At 40.5% G+C, this 24244-nt stretch overlaps 2 protein-coding genes across 3 annotated transcripts in view; one reads left to right on the top strand and one right to left on the bottom strand.

The window, feature by feature from the left end:
• Positions 1-24244, bottom strand: part of wdfy4 (WDFY family member 4) — a 62869-nt gene that overhangs the window by 9164 nt on the left and 29461 nt on the right. For both annotated transcript variants that reach the window (XM_084736717.1, XM_084736718.1), the window contains exons 36-56: positions 23605-23731; positions 23355-23509; positions 22275-22513; positions 22071-22192; positions 21749-21940; positions 20230-20339; positions 17740-17817; positions 17151-17342; positions 16526-16601; positions 16209-16423; positions 12913-13061; positions 12710-12824; positions 11717-11802; positions 11376-11438; positions 5913-5955; positions 4241-4360; positions 4016-4139; positions 3820-3929; positions 1964-2114; positions 1388-1479; positions 5-214 (exon numbers count right to left, since the gene is read on the bottom strand). In XM_084736717.1, coding sequence (XP_084592843.1) covers positions 5-214; positions 1388-1479; positions 1964-2114; positions 3820-3929; positions 4016-4139; positions 4241-4360; positions 5913-5955; positions 11376-11438; positions 11717-11802; positions 12710-12824; positions 12913-13061; positions 16209-16423; positions 16526-16601; positions 17151-17342; positions 17740-17817; positions 20230-20339; positions 21749-21940; positions 22071-22192; positions 22275-22513; positions 23355-23509; positions 23605-23731 — 2769 coding nt within the window. The remainder of the gene's footprint in view (positions 1-4; positions 215-1387; positions 1480-1963; positions 2115-3819; positions 3930-4015; positions 4140-4240; positions 4361-5912; positions 5956-11375; positions 11439-11716; positions 11803-12709; positions 12825-12912; positions 13062-16208; positions 16424-16525; positions 16602-17150; positions 17343-17739; positions 17818-20229; positions 20340-21748; positions 21941-22070; positions 22193-22274; positions 22514-23354; positions 23510-23604; positions 23732-24244) is intronic.
• On the top strand, positions 6005-11261 carry lrrc18a (leucine rich repeat containing 18a). Its single transcript, XM_084736719.1, has 3 exons — positions 6005-6886; positions 6978-7100; positions 10302-11261. The coding sequence occupies exon 3, from the start codon at positions 10306-10308 to the stop codon at positions 11131-11133; it is 828 nt and encodes a 275-aa protein (XP_084592845.1). The 5' UTR covers positions 6005-6886; positions 6978-7100; positions 10302-10305; the 3' UTR covers positions 11134-11261.

Genomic DNA, 24244 nt, shown 5'->3' with positions numbered 1-24244 from the left:
TTACCTGTTTGGGAACCTGGCCGAAGTTGCTGACGTATCCCAAGATTGTGCTTTTGATGATGGGGTCCTTAGCGTTCTGTTGTCCTCTCTGAGCGTAGAAGTAAGGGTGGAACGTGTTCACACTTTCGACAGCAGCAGGGCCTCGCTGTCGGTACCCGAAGATCAGGTCGATCCACAGGTGGAGGTGGGAACTCACGTAGTCACTTTCCAAGGCCTGAGGGAAACAGTGCAGGTTGCACAAACTAAGACCACCTAGTAAAGTAATACTACAAAACTACTATACATACACTGCAGTTTCAAAATGCAGCAGTGTGCAGTGCTCATTGTTATTACAGCAGGACCAACACCATCAGTCAAACTGTTAATGAGAGTTTAGAAACACAAGAAACTTCTATGAGGATGCACAACCAATCAAATTATTCAGGTACTGTATGATTTCCTCCAAAAGTCAATTTAGAACAGCAGGAAGCTGCACAGCTGTGGTATGAGCGTATCTCCATGCTTGAATTAAAGAATGATTTGGGTAGAATTAGCCAAAGATTTGTTTTGAAGAGTTAATAAGGAAAAGTGGGCATTATGACCAGCGTATGTATCCTTGCACCCGATCCTAATAAACCCATCCTGGAATATCAAAAAACTGAAAAAAAACCAACATCATAACAAGGATATATTGTCCTGAGTTAATTTGTCTATGGAAGAAAAAAACAATCTTCTAAAGTCACTAATTTTATGAGAATGGTGGGCAATATGAGTAGTTCAGTAGATTACAGAGTGATAACCATCTTAGATGCCCCAGGAATGGAAAAAGGGAGGGTCACACTGAAGAAATCAGAGCAGATATACAATAACCCCCACACAGGGAACGAGAAGAAAGAGCCGAGAAAAGAGAGAGAATATTCATCCTATAAACAGCTGGCAGAAATAATGGCATTATGAAAAATAGAGAGGCTTGTGCCTGCCCTGAATAGTGTTAAATAGGCTTGTTGTCCTTCAGTGTCTGTCATCTAAACTTCAGATACATGCCTTTTCATGCATTTTCTTGATAAGACAAACAACTGGTCATTGAAAACAGTCAGTACCAAAAGACAGAACCACTCTCAATGAGACAAAAAGTCTTTTAGAGAATAGAATAAACAAGACAGTGGCTGTGGCAGTGAATTAGATCTGTCTCTTATACTCTGGTGCAAAGAATGAAGACAAACAGACAGACTGAAACCAACACTATTACAGTGGACACTTGTCTCAGATACTAAAAACAGTGCATCCTCTGTGCACGTACATCAGTGGTACTGGTAAACATTATTATGTCTTATGGGAAAAGTCCCTGTATGCAGACCAGACAGGTCAATCGAAACGGACAGGCCTGGTGAGGTCAGGGGTCACTGACCTCTCGATGGACTCTAATGAACTCCTGGGGGTCGCCTTTCGCCCATGGAGGCAGCTCCACATCTCCCAGAGTGGTTCCATCCTCCATACAGCCTGCAGAGATATGGATATACAGCACATATAGCAAGCTGGGTCACATCCCGTCACTGTGTACCATCCTTCTGAGGAGGCTAAAGACACCCTGTGGAGTTTTTTGCCACTCATAACCAGTGTGTTCGCTAGACTACTTTAATTACATGTTTGTTGCAATGAGTTAAGTAATGCATTAGTTTTGCACTTCAAGTAATCAGTTATTATCATTATCATGTAATCACTTTTGTGTGCATGTGTCACCGGACCTTTAGCTTGTCCGCAGCTAATCTCAAATACTACTGGACCGTTCAGCCACATTTGTTTTGTGCGCATCCATGACTGTACGCTGAAGGACCTCTATGACGACTTTTTTGCCTGTTTTTTCTGTCCAGAGGTATTATGTTTTCAGGCGATCCTGTTCTTGTGAATGTGATATTGCAAGAACGCCTTGTGGGAATTTCTTCAACCTCGACTCAAATGAATGAGATATTATGATGAGACCGACCCAGCTGTATGTGGTTGGAGTTGAGCAGGAAGTCGGGCAGGTAGAAGAACTCAGGGATCAGCTCTCTGACGTCCCCCATGTTGTCCCTGGAAGCCGACTCCCACTCCTTCTTCACGCTGAAAAACATCCTCTCTGGGATATCAAACCCTCCCTGTGGGGACACGAGGCGCAACACTGTCAGACCCCAAACTTTGCAACAGGCATATTAATAAAAGTAGTCTGCCTGATTCAGTGTAGGGAACCATATTTTATATTCTTCATCGTATTATATAAGCAGGAAATATTTGCTGCTATTTGAAGGAAGCTTTTCATCTTTCTGTAAAATTCCATAATCTATGATGGGAATCTCATGAGAGAGAATGTAATTTAGAGTAAAACAATTACCTCAATGAATGAAAATAACATATATACTGGTAAACTCAGTTAGAGATGTAAATCCAGTTATGGATATTACTACACACCCGTTATGCGCTTCAGAAGACAAAAAGGCACCGTAATTCACCAGACTAACATCTTTATTGCTTTATTCACACTATCAAATATGCATGCCTTTTCATTATAATCAATTGGATGCTGTATTGTAAATTGGTAACATCTGTGGCTATTTGTATTGACTTCTTTTAGATGGTCTCTGTAATTATTTGCATATATATTGAAATCTCCCAATAATGTGCTTTCATACCAAAAACGGCGCTGAAACTGGAACTTGAGTGCTGAAAATAGCTCATATTAGAGTCATATTATTAGCAGGATCATGTTTGAAAATAAACCATGACAAAGTGAAGAGCGTTAACGGGCATCTGGAGCACTGGGTTTGCAGACGAGACGTTGGGTTAGAGTGGAAACTGACTGACACTTTACACAATGGGCTGAACTTTCTTTCATTTCTTGAGAAAAATCAAGAAGAACCTGCAGTGTTTAGCAGTAATTACATTCAGAATTTGACCTACATTAGACAGTATTTATCATTTATCATTGCATGTATTCATGTGTGTGAGACTAATATCCCTCTAATAAAAAAGTAATCCACTTAAATGTTTATTTTGGGTCTTCATACAACATATTGGAAAACATGTTACAACTACGGTACTTCTATTTTTTATTTTAGTTTACTCTCATGACACTTTGCCTCACAATAACCTGTCTGCTTCTGACTGGCTGCTGCTGCGAGCATATCAAATTCATGATGAGAAAAAGAAGGAAAGAAAGTCATTTTTTTCCTCAATAAAAAACAGTTTCCTCGAAACTTATGACAGACTGCCAAAAACAAGCCAATGAGATACAGCAGTGTAACTACAGGAAGTTATATTATACATACAGTACTGTAATTATTGTGTGTGTTTGAATTATACACAGTACAGTACTGCAATTTGTACAGTAATTTTAAAAGTGTTTCAAACTGCTTTACTGTATTTAGAAACATTCAGTAAATAGTGAAGCTGTCCGTTTCATTACTTTATATTGGTTTGTGCCTTTATAAGGCATGACGTGGGCTCACAGAGGGAAAATTCTTCCATTTTCTCTTCTATGCTATTCTGTTCTAAAGAAGTTATTTAAATTAATGAATTGATTTGTGGAAATGGGTCACTAAGCCACAATTCAGGCCCATTTTTCCCGACCTCCCCACTTTGGGAAGTGAGCCACAGAGTTAGATCTAATACCAGCCTCGCAAAATATCCAAGAAAAGAAAAACTGATGTAATAATATAATAACAAGCAGATGAATTTCTATAGTCTGATGTTTATAACCATCCCTTTGAGGGAAACCAAAATGCTGATGTGGCCTGGGATGAAACTGATTTTAACACCCCTGGTCTAAATGTATTGTATCGCACTTCCTGGTGTCCAAGGTCTCACCTGCAGCGCCTGGAAGGTGTGTGAAAACGGCTCCATCCTGACAAGGAAGGAGGCTACAATGATGGCCGAGGAGTAGTGGGTGCAGTAGTGGCACCGTGCTGCCAAATCTCCTACAGAGTGAAAGTATGTTGAATAAACACAATGACAAGAAAAAGAAAAGAAAAATGAAAAGTAAAAGGCTGAATACATGCTGTACCTTCCCCCTCTGTGTTCTCTACTTCGTCATATCTCTGCATGAACATCTGTCTCCTTTTCTCTGTTTGAGCTCCCATTGGCTTGGACAGGTCACGGAAAGATGCAGGATTTGACAGGTTGAGGTTCTATTGAGGACAAAGATAAATCAGACTTGTAACACTTTTGTTATCCTTCTCCCCCACAGTATGCATGTTCAAGACAAAGACGTTACTTTGTGAGGTCTTACCTCTGACTGGTAGTCAGCTAGGACCCAGGGGAAGACGGGGTACTGCATCAGGTCATTGTACGTCCTCCCAGCGATGGTGTTCAGATGCATCAAGTACTCAAAGTTACTTATTTCCCCTTTCTGGAGGACAGACAAGAGTAACATGAGACCACAGTACATAACACAGGAAGAAAGTCATAAACAAAAGTGGAACTTGGTTACTGTTAAAGGGTTAGTTCACACTTTTTTAAAGTGAGGTCATACGAGGTACTCATCTATAGTCAGTGTATTACCTACAGTAGACGTCAGTTTGTACGGCCCAGTTCAGTGAAGCAACAGGAGTACCACTGGAAAAAGATCATCAATGTACTACTATGGACAGGGTCCACACCAAGATGTGTTTTAACCATCTAAAAAGCTTTTTCAGATGGGAAACCACAAACACAAACAGAGTAGAGACGCATCTCCTGTGTTCTGTGAGGTAAAATGACTGATTGTGCCTATAGAGACGGGAGGTTTTAGAGACATTTGGATTATATAATGGCAGTTTCCCATCAGAAATGGCCGTCTGACTCTGACAGCAAGCTTTAGTGGTTAAAACACTCCAAATATAGCATACACTTGAACTACTGAATATTGATTTTTTTTGTGGCTAAAATATGTTTTGCTGCTGACCCTATCCACAGCAGTTCACTGCTAAGCTTCCTACACCGGTGCTCCCGCCGCGTCTACAAACTGCAGGTGTACCGACCGCCATCTACTGCAGGTTAAAAGTACCTCATACCCAACTTCAAAAAATCAGATCTATCCCTTCAGGCTTGGTTGCACCAACATGGTTTAATTTTTAAACCTGATTAAATCATGGTTTAACTTTAAATTACGTGGCACTAAACTTGAAAACTAAGACAGATTAAATGTAAACTTCTCTTTCAACCTCAGTTTAGTTTTTACTTTAAACCAAGGTTGAATTTAACAAAAAAAAAATTTAAACAATTTAAAATGTGATCCAGTATTAACTTTAAACTTACATTTGAAGAGATTTAACTTTTTTGCTTTTTTTAACAAAAAAAAAAACAAGTTCCTAGAAGAAAGTTAAGAAAAAGATTCAGCGAAGCGCCACTGTAGTTCAGTTGGTAGAGCGTGTTTAATGTCATCCCCTCCCTCTGCCCCATTTCCTGTCATATCTTCAGCTCTCTCTATCAAATAAAGGCAAAAAAAAAAATCTAAAAAAGAAACAGACAGAACCCCGCTGAAATTTACGTCTTTTCTTTCTTTTACGATTTCTTTTAACTTTCTTTTACTAGTTAATAATTCTGTCAGCAAGGTTTTCTCAAAGGAAGAGAAATCAAGACATTTTGAGTAGGTTAACTGCATTTTTTCGCTAGCTGGCAAACAATGTAACATTTACTAAGCTCTTTAGTTTGCTTTCCTTAGCTCTTTAAAAAAATAAACTTTTTAGCTAAGAAGCAAACAATCTAATCTAATTTTAAACTTACTTTTAATCCAATTTTAAACCTAGTTTTGCTAGACTATGATGAGGAATCCACTCTTTGTTGGTGCAACCCAGTCTTAATGTCACATATAAACAATATTTTGTCAGTCTCTAAGTAACTGATTAGTTAGGAAACGAATCTGTAAACACAAACAACTGTGGCAAAACAAAACAGATTAAAGGCCGTGTTTATTGCATTACCTGCCATTTAACAAGGGCTGTCTTTTCAACCACGTGAGCCTTCCTGAAACACAATAATAAAGAAAACAAATATCTTGAAATAACATCACAGGTTGATCACTGAGCAGTTCCTACCAACACAAAGTTCTTTTGCTTGCCCTGTTGCCTGGCAACCAGCGTTAAACTGTAACAGAGCAGATCCCTGAAGCAGCAGAGTGGAGGTGAGTGAGGGAAACAGAAATGTTGTGTACACAGCTGTACGAGCCGTTATGGGACCGAGGTGAGCTACAGTAGGTAGCACGAGCAGTGAGGAGAGATGCAGAGGGTGTAGCACACGGTGCCATCTGTAGGTTGTGAGGAAATGTACTTAAGGTGACACCGTGACTTATCCGACTAGCCTCTGAGCTATTTAAAAGAGGAAGTAGCATTTTTCCTTCTGCTGTGAGGTCGTAAATGACACGCAGACGTTCACGATTGCTGGTCAAACGGGAACAAAACCTGTCTTTCACATTTCTGTCACAGAAGGGGGAAAAAAATGAGAAAGATTTCCTGCTTCATAGCTAAGACAAACAATAGTTTCTTCCCCAGCTGTTCTTTCACTTAGTTAGGTCAAAGAGTGTTGTAAGGTGATCCTAAGTGCTCAATCAAAATACAGACTAATCTACCAGAATCTGTTACTAGATAAATGACAGTGTTGCTGAACATTTCATCAGTATTGCACTCATGGAACACCTACAGTATCTAAACTTGGTTAATCTAAATGAGGAAAGCATTAAACTGCTACTGAAATCTCTTTTCCCTCTGTGGCCAGTAACATGGCAATAAAGTCCTGGCGCCAAGCACCCCAGTTGCTAAGTAACGCTATTAAACAAGAGGAACCTTGACTTTCCCTGTTTGGTGTAGGGAGGCTAGGGAAATGTTGATATACACAAACGCTGCATTCCTGATCTTTCCTCTCGACTTCACCACCACATTTTGTGAGATACGACTGCCAGGTATTATTCTACAAATTTGAGCTGTGGTTTTAAGGTGTTTTATGTTTTGTGGTTGTGTGACTACAGTAATGGAGGCTTTTCTGGTGCACAGGTGAGAGGCTTTGAGCTGAATGGCTGGTTCACAGGAGCTGAAGCTGTTGGTATGTTTGTAAAAAACGAAGACAAGCTCATCACTTGATTGACGTCAGCTCAGAGAAAAAGAAGATAAAATATGGTGAGTACCAAGACTGTGATGATATGCAATTCTGTATTAGAATTTAACAGCAGTCCACGATTAAAAAAAAAAAAAAAATACCAGACACTCTATAGAGACTATATATATTTTCTTTTTATTATTAGAACATTTTTTTAATTTTGCACTGATGGTTACATCTATTGTTGATTTGTAAATATTAACATATCATTGGTTTTATGCCTAATAACTGTCATTTACATTTTCAAATTCTTCTTTAAAAGTATATATGCATCAAGTGTGATATACCAGCCCGTAAGCCAAACTGTGTCATCTTTAAAGTGTTTTTTTCTCTGGACACACGCTGGAAGAGAGGAAAAAAAACAGATTCTGCCTTTCAATTCAATTCTTGAAATTAAAAACTCATTTCGATCAAGGCTAAGACTATATTTCCCTATATATTTATTTTTTCATATATAGAACTGTTCTATGTGAATGGAATGAAAACTGATAATCCATCAACATACACATCAACAATTTGTAAACTTGCATATCTTCCCCTTTTAATTCCTCTTCTGCCAATTATGAGTTAGTCTGTCACCAATGATTCCCTGTCACTGATGAGATATATGGTGCATCATCTGTTAAAATAGGTCATATAAATAAGACCTAATGACCTTTTTTAAATGTAAATATTTAATTATATTTACTGTATATTTACAGTAATTTCAGACTCGGTTACATAATTGAAAATTAAAAACCTCTCTTTCCCACTCTTTAGGAATCTCTGACATATATACTTAATATTATAGAGCATATTATATTTCTATTATAGGTATGTGAAACTAATACATTTAGCTGTTCCTGCTCATCAATCTAGTGCTATAAACAAAGTGAAGTATGCAGCTATTAGTTCATTTCCACTGGGCTGATCGTGTCTGATCACACGTGTCGTTTTATGTTAAGCAAGTTAAAGCTAGTACGAGTTTTTAACTGGTTATAAAACAGTCTCTGTTTATTACTGATGCCTCTATACAACCTCCTAAAGTTAAAGAGACTCTCCATATAGTCATGCTTAATGGTTGGATCCTTCCTGAAATCAGATAAAACGCGCCTGCGTTTTTCCCCAGCAAAATTAGAGTGAGTTTTTTTTGTAGCCAGGCAAAAAAGAAGCAGGATTTTTATTTAAGTATTTTTTCATCCAGAGGTGCCTCCAAAATCAAACAAAACATGGAAGTTCTGTGTTGAAACTTTAAGTAAAATGGATGTTTGATAAGATAATATTAGGATGTATCTTCTTTTATGTTGAAAATGGACACAGAGATTTTAAACAAGAATACAGTAGGAAACCAGCAGAAAAAAGGGGTTTAAAGAGCAAGAGGCTACTTGAAGTGTTTCCAGTTTCTAACACCAATAACTCCTCCCCGCGTCCAATAACTCCTGACCAAATTATTTTGTAAAACTACACTAAATCAATCATTGCATTTGGCCCAGTATGTGTTATCTAATTGCAGGCAATAATTTCATGCAATAGTTTTCTATAGGAGGTTATAATAGGAACAAGCACCAGTGGATAACCTCTCTCATCCTGAGGATGATGAATGAGGCGAGAGAGGGCCTTGGGGTGTAACACAGACACAAACAGACACACACACCTTGCTCTTTTAGACAGGGAGGGGAGAAGAGCGGAGCCCTCATCACACTCCCAACACTCCCTAACTATCATTTATCACAGTCCTGATTTGACTCTTTGTACACGCGCACACATACCGTAGTAAGTACATCCATGTCTGTCAACACACAGGTGTGGGGACGTCTCACACACACATTCACACTCACACACACACACAGGGTCCTTGCCTGAAAAGAGCCAAACAGCTCAATCAGTTGGATGGTGAGGGAGCATCAGCACTCATTTGTTTTTGCTGTATTACCCGGTGTCGCCTCTCTCCTATTGTTCCCCAGCATTAGCCTTAATTAGAGAGTCGTGCTCTTAAATACCCCCATGGGCAACACTGGGTGAGCATGCACTAGTGCAGACATAACACTGTGACACACACGCGCGCACAGACACACACACACACACACACACACACACACACACACACACACACACACACACACACACACACACACACACACACACACACACACACACACACACACACAGCTCAAGCTCTCATACCTCAGAGAGCATGCTTTCCGTTCTGCCCCAGGCCATACATAAGCCCCTTGTATCTGAATAAATCACATCAGCCTTACACACACATACTTACACGTAAACATACACACAACACATTTATTTACTATAGACTGTGTAGTGGTGGAGATTAGATAAATTATTGCAAATCAGCAGCTATCACTGGGGGTCTCACAATTTCAATATTAAAATCGAAAATCGATCGAACTGGGCTTTCAGTTTCGAGAATCAAATTGAAAGGTAGAATTGGTGATTCTCCTAGTCTTTGTTTCTTTCTCCACCTGTACATGGGGCATTTGGCACATGTCCTAATAAAAAAAAACACTCCAAAGATGACACAGTATAGCTTACAGGCCGTTATATCACGCGTGATACCATATAGACCCATGATTGTCAAACTGTTGAACCAGTACCACTGGTGGTACTCGAGCGCCCTCTACTGGTACACTGAGGAATCTCATAAAAATTTAAAAATGAAATAAGTGAATTTAAAACACACAATCAAAACACTACAAAATTTCAAAAGTGCCTTGTTTTCAAAATGTAGAAAAAACACATTTCCAATGTCTTTTTACTGGGCACCAGCCTCACGTTTACTGTTGTACTGAGGAAAAAATACATTTGAAATCTAAATAAATGCTTTAGCTTGTGTTACGCCCTTCAGATGCAACTGGTATGCGAGATGCACCGAGCTGCGCTGAAAAAATGAAAGCGTTTCTGAGATGTGCGAGTGAACAATGTGTCTCACTCAGTTTTGGTCGAGGCAGGACATAACTTTGCTTGGGAAAATGTAAATAAAGGCTTGTCCAGCCCGGTAGGACACATTAAGAACAACTATACAGAAATAGTCAATATTCTTGTTGAAGGTTGTTAACTTATGCAGGTCATACAGACATCAGAGATAAATTGAGACTGTTTCATAACCAATTAAAAACTCCTTGTAGTAGCTTTAAAATCCAATGTCATATTGAATCGTGGATTTGGAGAATTGTGATACTCCTAGTTATCACCAAAGTGAGGCAGTAATTGTCTGTGTGTTGCAGTACCATGCCCAAAGGAAAGGGAAAAGGTGCCAAAGGGACAAAGGTGACCCTCAAGACAGCCAAAAAGGCGATACGGATGACCCAAGATGGACACCGCAGACTCACCCTTAGCAACATGGGTATAACCATTTTCCCAAAGTGTCTCCTAAAACTGACCAACGTGGATGAGTTGGATCTGAGCCGCAACCTGATACAGAAACTCCCAGATAACATTGGGAACCTCTCGTCACTCAGATGGCTCGATCTGCACAGCAACAAGCTGGAGTCCGTCCCCGAGTCCATCGGCAACCTGGCGGGACTGACCCACCTCAACCTCTCCAACAACTGCCTCACCTCTGCAGGTTTACCCTCCACGCTGGGTTTTCTCACCAGCCTGAAGAGTCTCAACCTGGGGATGAACGAGCTAGATACCCTGCCTCCCACTATGGTCGCTCTGGACAACCTCCAGGAGTTAGGCCTGTTTGATAACCTCTTCATGAAACTACCAGAGTTTTTGACCGCCCTACGCAACCTCAGTAAGGTGAATGTGAAACGAAACCCTCTATCGTTCACTCAGGGGGATGGAGATGGGACGATGAAGGAAAAATGTGAACCAGAGGAAGATGTTTATCTTGTCCATGAAAGCAGCCTGTGTAGGACATGTCTTAAGAAATGTAAAGAGCAGAGGGAGCGGCTTACGAGAGAAAGAGCAGGAAGAGGAGGAGGAGGAGGTGATGTGTTTGAGGACAAAAGAATAAGAATTTATTCAGGACTGATGGTACCAAACTCAGTGGCCAAAGTCAATCAAGATGTGTGGAGAATAAGAAAGGTGGAGCGCAAGCCAATCAAATGACCAAAGAGCTGCTGACTTAATCTTAACCTCCATTTTTAAGCAGCCCTAAAAATGTTAATATTTGCATTATATCTTATATTATATTCATTAACATTTGCATTATATCTTACATTATATCCTACAAGTCACACAGCTATTTTTGGTGTATTTGCCATTTTAATTGCTGAAATAAAAAGAGTGACAACAGGTAACTGTCTCTGAATATTGCTGTTGTATGACTGTAACAAACTGTGGATACTTACCTGGCATTAGCGATAACTTCAGCAACCCCTCTGCCTTTTAATGCTGACACTACTGTGCACAACCTGCAGGTTGACAGAGAAAAGAAAGAATAAGGATCAGAGTCAAAATGCTGAAAATAAAAACTATGTAAAACACGTAGACTGAGTTGCACCAACTCTAAACTAAAGTGGAATTTACTAAACTGAGACTACTTTTTAATTATGCAACATAGTTCTGCTTAGTTTAAATCTGGATTTACTAATTTTAAGTAATTTTTTTTTTTTTTGTTTTGCTAAACTCTGATTAGAACTAATTTAAGATTTAAATTAATCTTTGTTGGTGGTTTAAGTAAATGTGGTACCTTTTATATGCAGAGACATGGTCTCGATTCAGAAAAACCAGGAAGGCTGAATGTCCAGTTTTCATGAAGATCTCGATAGCGTTGTCCTGGTAGTAAGAGAGAAGCACAGTGGCATGTTACTAACTCAGTAGGAATTACATTTGTATAAAAATAAAACAAACAATGACTGTCCAGGGCCAGTATTTTTATCCTCCTACTGGCTGTAGAGCTGGGTGATATAGGCAAAATCAAATACCACAATTAACAAATAATGAATTAATAGTTATGTGGATATAATGACAGAGTGGCTAAAGGCAAATAATAGAATAGCTAGAACAGTCTGTAAGTTCAGAAAACCACATCACTTTACTATAATGCAGCCCTGTGTGAATTATTGTGACAAATTCTATGTAGACAATCTGCATTAGCCTGTTCAGACCTCGTATTAACATGCGCACCACAGAGCCCCTCTCCTGTCTTCTCTTCACAGCAATGTAAGGTTTTTTACAAGGAAAGAAATAATCTTATGTATTGCATTTAATGCTGAATTTACATGAAGGCAGGAATGATTAAAAATTTGTCACAGACAGAGCTGCGCAAAGTTCACAAAGTTTCTCCTCAGTCAACAACTCTCCATGGTTTTTTAAGGAAGTCTGGGGTTACCAGTGTGTTCACAAACATCCGTTGCAGGTAAGAGAGTCCAAACAAGTAATGTGCATTACAGTGAACCAAATGATGTACTGACAGGATGTCAGTTGAGTAGGCGGTTCTTCAGTGTGGCCCAGGACACATTGCGTACATGCTGTTGAAAGAATGTGGTCACATGCAGCCCAGACCACCTCCAAATGTGGTCTGAGTGATGACATCTCAAATCCGTCCTGAGTGCGTTCACATCTGAGCTGTCCACTTTTGATCAGATCATCCAGGACGCATGTAAATACTGGACAGGTCCTATGATACATCTTTATGTTGATTTAATTAATGAAATTTGGATTAGAGTTTTGCACATCTGACCTCTAAAAGGAAACGCATGAAGCGAGCCTCCTTGATATCCTCGTAGAGCCAGCGTCTGCACCTGGCTGATGGCAGGTCTTTACTCAGCATGGTGGAAATGAAGGAATCCCTCACACTGGCAGAGAGAGGATGTAAGATGACCGACTGAGTGAACTGACAAGATAACATTTGCTCATTTTCTGTAACTGCTCACACAGCTGTACCTGCTGGGGTAGTGTTTCCTGCAACAAACATCTCCAGTGGGACTGAGAGTGAATCCCTCACAGAGGAGCAGACCCTCCTTCCCGAACAGCAGCACGCCCTCCGTCACTCTGAGGCCGCTCACCATCAGCACACACATCTTAGCCGTCACCTACACAGAATGAATAGAGAGATACATTAAACCCCATGTGAGAGGCACATTACACATCAGCACGTTTCTCTCCCGGGACATGACATGGCAGCAACGCAGGCACTTCAGGCTTTACTTGATTGATCATTTTAATCACATATTTTAATCATTATTAAAAAGACACAGTTGAACACTTCATTATCAGAGCTGATTGATGGGGAGGAGAAGGACCATGTGACTGTGTGCTTCATCCAAAGTGGACCCACATGCTGCTTTCAGCGCTGGCTGTAGCTAATGCTAACTGCATTGTGATAATGTGCAGCTAATTCTATTGTCTCCCCTCATTTCACAGTGAGTGTGTGCACCTGGCTGTCTCTCTGTGTTGGCCCCTCTGCAGGCCCTCTGGGACACAGCACCCAAAAAACCATATGGGGCCCCAACATACCCGCAGGCCCCTCACAATTTATACTAATCAAATCAGACTCCCTACCCCCAGACACGGAGTCACACGCTCGGTGCAGGAGGAGGCCCTGCCTGGCCATTATTAGGAGAATTAATCACTGCCACACACACAATAGGAAACCTGCTAAGTGATCAGAACCTCTTGACTGAATGCACACATAGAGACACGCTATGATGGATAATATCGCTTCAGTTCCTCTCTGAGATACTTCAAAAGGTCAAACTCCAACAGTTTCATTCCTTCTTAAAATGACACTTTTGATATTTTCTAGTGTGTTTCTGAGCAAAACACAACACTGAGTCTGGACCAGTCAGAGTCATCAATGACCTGCCACTGTCTGTTAATGCTAAAGAATGTGTTTTCAGTTTTCGTTCATGGATCATCATTGTCCGTCCCTGCCCCCACTCTTGTATGGTGTACAACAGGGTTTGGTGCTAAGCTGTATTTTTATTTTCTTTGACTGCCTAAATGATGTCAAACACTTGATGGCTAGCAACTTCTTACAAGTGAATGAGAGAGAGATGGTTCCCCTGATATTGTGAAAAATGTAAAATGTAGTTCTAAGAATCTGGGCATTATATTATCCCCATCAGGGGATCATGCAATTGCTTCCATACATGCGTGACAGCATGAGTTCATGATCAGCGGACCTGGATCTTTCCCGGAGCAAATCTCGAAAAATACTGGGCCTTAAAAAAAAAACTTCTTTTATGTCTGTACGTTTTCAAGTCATCCTGTTCATGTAATATGATATCTCAGAACGCCTTCTGGGAATTTTGTCAATCTTGGTTCAAACGTCCACCTAGACTCAAGGATGAACTGATCAGATTTTGGTGGTCAAAGGGCAAACACATTTTTGGCCACATCTCAAGATTTCATACGCCAATTAAGACAAAATTTCCAACATTATCTCAGAATAAAATGAGGACATTTTATACCTAAACTCCATGTGACATCAACTGTGATATCATAATGTTAAGTTCTCTATCAGTCCTCCAGTCCTGGCAGTAATAGATAAACTTGCCAATAGTCACTCAAACGATCGTCACCAGGATACTGCCTTTTTTAAAAAACATAAGCATTTAACATTTTGGTAACGCCTCTCACTCATCTAATCAGCCTTTCCGTTATCAGTGGGATCTTTCTAAATAAATAGAAACTAGCAAGAGTCACTCCTTGCTCAATGGAACAAATTGAACTCGTCTCGGAGGTAGAAAACCGTTGCCTCATATTAGATTCCCACCTAAAATTTGAGAAGCATGTTAAAATGATGAACAAGGTTGCAACAGTTAACAGTTTTTGTGTAGGGATCAGTCATGTAGTCACGAATAATCCGGTGCTTTACTATATATATTTTTGTATTTTTCTCTGTATTTTATTGTTGTTTGTTTTCTGTACTGTCTCTCGTGTATTTGTTGCTGAGTCTTTTGTATCTTAAAGGCCCGGGTAGGGATGGTCATTGCAAATTAGCTTAGCCTATAAGTACACTGGGGTGTGGCAATGGTTTATGCTACATTTTTGTCCCTATACAAATAAACATTAATAAATAAAGGTGACCATGTTTTTTCATTAGGCCCAAATTGTGGAACTGCCTCCCTCTGCATCTTCTATCTGCCCCTGCTATCACGTGTTTCAAATCCAGGCTAAAAACCAACTTGTTTTCTCTGGCTTTCTAATATGTTCTATGTATGCCAATAAAACGTCTCTGTGTTTTCTTTGACATTGTGTTTTTTTTTTTAATTGTTATTATTTTTACTGTGTAAAGCACTTTGGTCACTGGTAAACTGTGCTATATGAATGAACTGACATGACTTGTCATGTGAAAGCATTTAAGAAGAGTTGAGATATATCATGGTCAGATTTTATGGCCGTTTCCGTCAGCGAACACAAGCCGTCATCAGGCCTACTGTCCCGCACAATGACTAGATTTCAGAAAAAAAAATAGTTAAATTTGTTGTTATCAAAGATTAAATACATAACAATAAACTTGTTTCCTTATCTCCTGACTGTGCTCTGGACAGATACGCGTTATCAGTCTGTGGGTGATTTAGCTGATGATGGGAAGAAGGAGAGAAAAGGAGGACTTTTATTGACTGAGAGCCTAATGTCAGACCATTGATTTCTCCCCACACACATTACTGTCATAATCACACTATTGGCGCTGGCAAGCTAATTATGAGTGGGTCTCCCTTTGTGTGTTACTGTGTGTGTGTGTGTGTGTGTGTGTGTTCGTCCGTGTGTGTGTGCATTTTTCAGAGCTAATGACTGTGTTCATTTGACAGGAAGCTCAGCAGGACTCACACACTGAACCACTGCAAGACAACAGGACACACTTGCACACATCACACACTTGCTAAGCGGATGTAAGACAGCTTGCATCACCTCCTACTGTTTTTATTAATACTTCTGTCAGAAACATTAAAAGCCGCGGCTGGTTGCCGGAGCGATGAGAGTCCCTGTCAACATGTGCCTTGGTTTCTAACTCGCTGGAAGAATGAGAAGAGCTGAGCTGGGCCTCGACATTAAAACATTACACTAATGAGGAAAGATGAAATTCTGATAGCAGCGCTGGGCTATTGGAATCCCTCAGTCTACATCAGATAATTATGATTGTGAATATTAGCAGGGTGAGAAGGAGTTGCGCTTGTGTTTGGGCATGTTGTTTTTAGCCCAGTGTACCAACACACCCTCCTGTGCTACAGTACCTCTGCTCCAGGGTGCAGCTCCTGCAGGATGATGCGTATGTCGGGGCAGTCTTGTGTGTGGGAGCAGGGTTCGGGGGTGAAGGGGTCGGGTTGACTCTCGGTGGTGGCAGGCGTCTCATTCAGCGCGGGGAAGAAGGTCAGATGGTTGCAATCCTGTCCTCCCTCCTCTTCATGCTCTTTAGCCTCTGATCCAACTTCACACAGGATCTTGGGCTCTATTACAGGGGAATCTGATTATCTCAGTGAGTCTATATCCCACACCCATACTCTGGAAAAGGCACATTTAAAAAAAAACAACAGGAAATACTTTTCTTTACCTGTGTCACCTTCTGTTGTATTTTTGTTCTCCTCAGAAATACCAGTCCTTAAACTCAGACACAGCGTTCCTTGCACCTGTTGTAACATCATCAACATGTGACACTGTTAGAGATAGGCTTAATTGCATTGAAAGCGTCTGACGCGCTCATTTTGATCTACACCTATTGTTTTAAATGGACGAACATGCACAAAAAACTGTTATGTGTTGTGCCAAACTACTTTGATCCTTCCACTCCAACCTTGCTCTGATTTTTGAGTATCAAATGAGGAGGGAAGCTCTTTTTCTGCAGCCGCAGTACCTGTTTGGGTAGAGCTAAAAAGAACAATAAAGGCATGACTGCGAGAAGTGCATGCTGACCAGGCTGCAGCACCACCAAAAAACAGGATTCTCTCCCAGAGGATAACATTTTATTAAAGAAATAAATCATTATTGATAATAATAATGAATAAAAAAAATAATATATAAATAGCAACCTTTCCCCAAAATAGTGCTGGTTCTGTGGGGTTGGCATTTCAAATTTGATGCTTCTTTGGCTCACTGCACCATTGGAGCATCAATTGACACGCGTCAAATGAGGTGATTTCAGTGTGTTTGGGCCTTTTGATACCACTGAGAGGCTTTACCCGTTTGGATCTTCTCAGAGCCTTTCTGCGGATGCGTGATCTGGTCCGGTTGGGTCCCTCGGCAGCATCTTGCACCCAGTTTTGGTTCAGCAGCACCCCTGGGCCGGGGCCGAACACAGCTCTCTCCCTCAGCAGCTCGGACTCCACGTGCAGCCAGCTGGAGCTCACTCGCTCCCACTCACTGGCTCGTAACTGGGGCCACAGAAACAGACCGATGATAGAGGGAACACATGAGACAGACACAAAGAGACAGACAATATTACAGATGCAATTTTGGCTTTTTAATAACATTTCTTTTAGTTTATTACTTGGCTTTATTAAATAGTCAGTTCTAATTGGTCAATTATGGCATTCTAAGGTCTGTTATTTCTGTATAGCCGATTGTTGTTATGAAGAACAGACTGCTGTTATGACGATCAGACCATTGCTATGGACACAGTTATGATCATAGACTCCCCTTCAGAATGATTCAAGACCCCTGCACTTTGCATCAAGGTCCTGCATCACCCTGCTGGAGTTTATTTCATAATAATGACCTGCTCATTTCACATTATGCCTTACATATTGAAGGTAACATTTCTGTCAAAACCTGTAAGTGGTTGGTCCTCATATTCTCAAACATGCTGTGGCCTCTCCGTCGATGTGACTCCATGTAGGACAGAAACTCCTACAAAAGAAACAAGAGTCACCTGATGGGTGCAAATGAAAAGAGTGGGCAGCACAATCGCTCTTCCTCTACCTCATATTATACACACACACACAACACACATCATGTTCACAGAGATTGTATATTCATAATGGTATTGTTGTTTCCTCATGCAATTACAATGCATTCATACAATTACATCTGTTGTAAATTGCATTCACTGGGCAAAATAAGCTAGTGGCTACAGTGGCTTACAATAACCCTGTCTGCAAATGTAATCATTTGTTGGTGTGATCTAATTAACATAAACATTAATATCACTGAGCCACGCCACAGTCAAGGGCGAGGTAAGTGTGTGTGCGCCTTCACTGTGTGCGAGCGAGTGTGTACGTGTCGATTAAAAGAGAAAAGCAAATAAAAAATGGAAAAACCCCAAAACAGAGCCGTATTGACACTGCAGGATGCTCGTGTTGAGCAGACACACTGGGATCATATTCTGACTGTTAACTGCTTCATTAAGCCCATCATCACAGCAGTGCTCGCTGAGAGACTAGTGAAACAACATGTGTCCATCCTCACAGCTGACCCAGGAAAGCCATTTAATTGACTGAATGAACATGCAGTAACTCTTTATATCGAGTCTTATTTACAGATGCTAATTCTGTGTTTTGCAGCTATAACCCCATGAATGCAATAATTGATTCCGAGTACAATAAAAAAAACAAGTGCTTCTGTAGCACGAGAGATGCAAAAATTCAACATGATTTCAGAATAAACCCATGCGTGAAAAGTTGACGGCAAACTTTGACAAGCCCTCTGGAGAATGAAAAGTGTTTTCTCTAAATGACTGGCTGCCTATCCAAATGAGAAGTTGTGCCGAGAAAGAAATAAAGGAGTAATTTGAGGGGAGATTATAGAAATATTACAGACAAAAAAGAGAGTAATAATGAAGTTTGCGAACTAGAGCCGTGTTGCGACAGATAAACAGCAAGTCGGCGTCATCATCTCCTAATTTCATTCCTTCATTTGGACAAACATAAGTAATATATAGCATTAATTACCCTATTTAGCAGATAGGAACCTCATTGGCTTTTTAAATGCTGCATTAAATACATAACTCATCTCTTCCCTCTGCAATTAACATCAGAACATCACACTCATTTCCATTTTAATGACTTCCCAACAATACGCCACCTTTGATGATAAGGCAACATAATGTCAACTTCATTCTGGGCTGGCAGTGAATGTGTAATGAACTTAACGTGATCATTAGTGCTGTTAATTATCTTTCTAATATGAGGACACAGATATGATTATGGAAACTGCATTCGCTGATGAAATAAATCTCTGGAAGGATTGCACTGAAGCTTGACTGAGGACACAGTCTGCCTATCAGCCTCTGTATTCTCATTCATTACCTACAGGCGGCTTTAAAACTCGCTTTTTGTTCAATAAAAGTAAATATCTGAGGCTCTGAAACTCTGCAGAAATGCGTCACTATGGATCCGATGACTGAGAAGAGACTCCCCACAAGCTCATGACTGGCCAAGCAAAGGTCATAAGTTGATGATCCAGAAATTAATTAATGACTCACTTGTTTCTTTATGAGGATGAATGGAGAATGAGCAGACCGGCTGACCACTACTGATCATTTGAATATCAGTTTTATGAACACTCGCTGCATGCTGCTGCAACCTACTCAGAGCGAAGTGGTGCAACACGCAGCAGAGAGAGAGAGGGAGAAACGTTCCTCCCTCTTCTTCTTCTCTGCCTCTCAGACGGAAAAACAATTCATCACCCTCTCTGATAGCCTGTCAAAGACTGATATGATAAAGAATAACATCAAATGAATAATGTTTTCATCAGATTGGTACCACTATAATTGCCAACCCGATTTCTGTCGGCGAAGAGACGCGCACAAACAAGAACACACACACTTTGTGGGGGTGAGACAGACACACAGACGCGGTAATTTCATGCCTGTGTGCCTGAGTAATATGTCCCCGCTCCCTGCTCCAGATGGCTCGACGTCTTAAGCGTTGTGGGGGAACTAATGATGTGGGCCACGTGTTTCGGGGGGAAAAACAACAATAAACGCGTCTTTAACCTTCAGCGGCAAACAGTGTGTTGTAGCGAGTGTTCCCATGGATAGGCCTAACAGATATCAATTACTATGCCCACTCAGGGGCAATCAGCTGTGATAATCCAAATCCATTTAAAGAAATAATCAAACACCCCCACAGGGCTGGACGGCCCACAGCACAAACGCAGCAGTGACTTTGGGATGGGGTGTTTGGGCGCAAAGCTCTGGGATGCAGGGGCACCTGGGAAAAGGTAACAACCCCTCACTCAAAAGTCACAAGCAGACACATCTCTCGTCCTGTCCTGTGCAAAAGTGACAAACATGGAGGGAATGTGAGTGTGTATATTTACCTCCACTGTAACTGACTCTTTGTCATGTCTGCCCAGAGCTGAGCGGACGGCGCTGCTGATAATGTCAAACTTCTTCAGAGAGCTGCTGGCCGCCTTCGTCTTCTGAGACTCTGAGAAGATACAGAAGGAAAATGTGGACGTCAAGAATGTGGAGCTAACATTAAAAGATTTTGAAGTGTTTTTTTTATCACAGATGTATTGCACTATATGTCACCTGTACACCAGCATCTGGTCCAACAATGGCAAAAAAGTTATTCTGTTGATATTCTCTAGTATTTTAATGTTTTTTCAGAGTTTTTCTTTTCCTGGAAAATGATTAAAAACTATTGATGATTCATCCTGCACTTGTGGGTGTACACTGAATTTGTACCCAAGGTAAAGCTTTCTTTCGATACAGTGAAGCATGGAAGGAGGATACATCCCTTCACCAGAGTGAACTGAGTGAACTACAGTGTTTCTGAAGAACGGGCCTCACTGTACAAAAACACAACTTTAGAACTTAATTCACTGATTTGGGTGAAAATGGATCACGTTTCATATCGAAAATATTTTCTGGATTTCTCTCTAATGTCCTTAGGCTGCTCAGCTTCAGCTTTTGGTTATTTAATTACAAAGTTTTCCTGACAGATAGCTTTAGCTTACTTGTTGCTAAAGTAACTAATTGTATCTGTTAGTTGTTAGCTGCTGTTAACAGGCGACAGAATCAGCTAAGTGTCGCTAGCTTACTGAGCTGAGATTCAGCCACAGGACGCTGTGAACAAACACAGCAAGAATACCATTTTGGGACTGTTGCCCAGAGCTTCTCAGTGTTTTTTAGCCAAGGACTCCTTAAAAAAGAGAAAATCTACCTGGGTGCGTTTGTCCTTTGGATTAGAGTGAGCTGATTTATATTAAAATATTATTTAAAAAGAGAGAGAGATGAATGTTTGCAACTGTAGATGAACAATGTGTGCTCTTAGAAAATGTGTCGGAAAGGTGATTCAGGAATTTTTAAACGAGGAACGAAAAATTAATTAGCTCAAATCCCTCATAAAGAACTGTAATGGTTGAAACATGTTGGCATTTTAAGTAATTTAACCACTGTAATAAAGGCTTTTTCATTTTTACTTCCATGATATTATTTCCTTTCTGGAGTGCCATGATTGCTTTCCTGATTAAAATATTATTTGTTGAACTATCCTTATGTAAAATATAAACAAACAAACAAATAAAAATGATTTTTTTTAACTACCATGATATTTTAATCACTCACTAATTTGACCACTCTCCTTTCTAGAGTTACATCCATGGTCCTTAGCTGCAGGGCAGGGGGCACAATGCAGAGCTCTATTGGCTACTGTAAACACCAATCAATCTGGACACTTAACCAACCCAAATCATCAGTATTTCACAACCTGGGAATGAGACACAACAATCAAATATCTTTCTGGTGTGTTTTCGAACAGCTCAGACAAATCCCACTGATTCTGTCTTTAAGGCATCTTCTCTATCTGCAGTTATGACAAAAGTAAGAGCCAACCTGCGTGTATCAGCCAGGCCTTGTGCGCCATCTCCTCCCACAGAGGGCTGACGTCCGTCATGCTCACAGGGCCTGTCTCCGCTGTGCGGCTCGCTGAGATCTCAATCTTAAAGTTTTCTTCAAGCGTGTGTTGCCTCTCCGTCATGACCTTTGACCAGCAGGCCTCCACTAAGGACACTAGTTCTCTGTCATCTGGAAAACACACACATTTGTTCTGAACTCTCCAGTGACCCAGTAAACCCCTAAAGACTTAAAAAAATCTACAAAAATGTCAGGCTGAAGTGATGAATGTAAATAAACTCTCGCATACTGGCTCTCATACCTGTGGTAACGTCTGCTCCGTTGCTGAGGCGTGCAGAATGTCTGGTTGTGGTAGCAAACAGGTGGGACGAGGCTTTTCTGTTGTGCATTTTTTGTGCTACACATCCAAAACCTTCAGGGTAGCTACAACAAAAAGTGCATGATTGTGTGAGTCCTGGTTTCAACTACACTTTTATACGTTTCTGCATGTGGGTTTTGCTATTACCTGCCAGATCGTATCAGTAACAGACAACGAAGAAGGCAAGTAATGAAGTTCACATTTGAATTGTAAGTTGCCATGACAACATCCCAGCGCTCCATGAAGGTCTGTAACGCCCTGATGACGCCCCCCTTTTCTTCGTGGGAAAGTCGTGGTTGAGATAAGAAATACAGCAGGACTTTATTGGTGCAGGAGTAGAGGGCCGACAGCGTCTTCTCTTTCTGAGTCTGGCCTTTCTCCAGAGCCTAGAAGTAAACAGCAGTGTGTCTGTTATCAGTTCAAATCAAACTGAAATGAAATATTAGTGACCTGCGGGCAGATTTTCACAGATTTCAGAGCTCCCACTGGCTAAACTGTCTCCAGACTGAAGACTAGCCAATGGCAAAATTTAGAGAAAAAGGTGCTGAGCTGTAGGCATAAGTTATGATGAACATTTTAGTTGATGAAATATTTAAATATATTTTCATTTGGTGTCCAGGCTACACATTTTTACAATTGAAGAATGTAAGAATAACTTTAAGCCTACAATGGTAAGTAAAAAAACTAAAACATTAAAAAAAGAGTGAGAACTTATTTCTATTTAATTTTTGGGTTTAAGCGACAGAGAGGGGCAAAAGAGCCACAGACATCGGCTATAGAGCTGTCTGCCTTCTCTCCAACATAATGGAACTAAATGGCACTCGGCTTGTGGAGCTCGAAGCACCAAAAAAAAAAAAAATACATGTGAAAAATTCAACTGTGTCTCTCTCCAGAAACAGTTAGTCATGACCATGTAGGAACTACTTTATTTCTACTAGAACAAAGTCTGTGGATTATAATATAGTTTTACATACATGGGTAACTTGGTCACAATTTCTTGACAGAGACACTGGAGTTGAAGTTTTTTGAAATGTATTTTTTGGTGCTTTTAGCACCACAAGCTGAGTGCCATCAATGTATTCAAGAGAAGGAAGACCTGTCTACAGCTGATATCACCAAAACTCTGCAACTCACACCAAAACAATCTAAGCACTACAGGTGAGAGGTAAAATGTGTCTTTTTGATTTAGTATTAAGTGACTATATGAGGTGTATGTGTTCGTCTTACCACCACAATCTGATCTGCGAGGAAATTGAGCAAACTTTCAGGGTCTCCCAAGAATGTTCCACTGTAAAGTTTCTGCAGCATCGTCTTGCTGAAAAGCACCACATTGTCCATCAATGTGCCCATCTGTCCTTCAGGACTCTCACTCTGAGGACAGCCTGAGAGATCAAAGAAGAAGCAGCATAAGAGAGATTTTTTTTTTGTGCATGTTTTGCAGTTTGAGCGATGAGGAAAGCATGCACTGTAATTCTACCTTGTGAGTTGAGATGAGTGCTATTTTCTTCCTCATTGCTGAGCATGTAGATGATGTCCATGATGAACTCCAGCAGCTCAGTCTGGAAACTTTGCTTCTGACCCATCGATGCACCATCAGGGGAATACTGTGACATTAAAGCAATTTATTTGCCAAAAAGCATGACTGACAACAAATAATGGTATGCATTTTGATATGTTTATGATCAGAGGTGGCAGTGTTGCACATGAAAAAAGCTAAAAGAGTAAATGTTCATGAACGTGCTCATGTTTTTGGTGAACTACATGGATCAGCTTGCAACTAATGAATGTTAATGTGAACGTACACATGTAACATGATGCCTGATAAATCCGCTCCTCTCCTCTGTCTCGTCTCCCTCTTCATCTCTTTGTTGGCTGTCTCCTTTATAGTGCGTTCAATTTAAACTGGAAAGTTGGAATTTCAAAGTTCCCAGTTGGAAATTTCAACAGTAAGTTTGTGTTCAAATTTGCTGTCTGCTGTAGTGTAAAAGGTTTTCAAATGATTAGACACTGTTGTTAATAAGTATAGATATTGTATAAGTATTGATTATCTTGACCAGTTAATACAAAAAACATGAATATCACCATTTAGTATGATGCTCCACACTATTTTCATACTT

Source organism: Lutjanus erythropterus, chromosome 14 (assembly GCF_056507025.1).
Source record: "Lutjanus erythropterus isolate fLutEry1 chromosome 14, fLutEry1.hap2, whole genome shotgun sequence".
Classification (NCBI taxonomy): domain Eukaryota; kingdom Metazoa; phylum Chordata; class Actinopteri; order Lutjaniformes; family Lutjanidae; genus Lutjanus; species Lutjanus erythropterus.
This window is presented reverse-complemented; position numbering and strand designations above follow the sequence as displayed.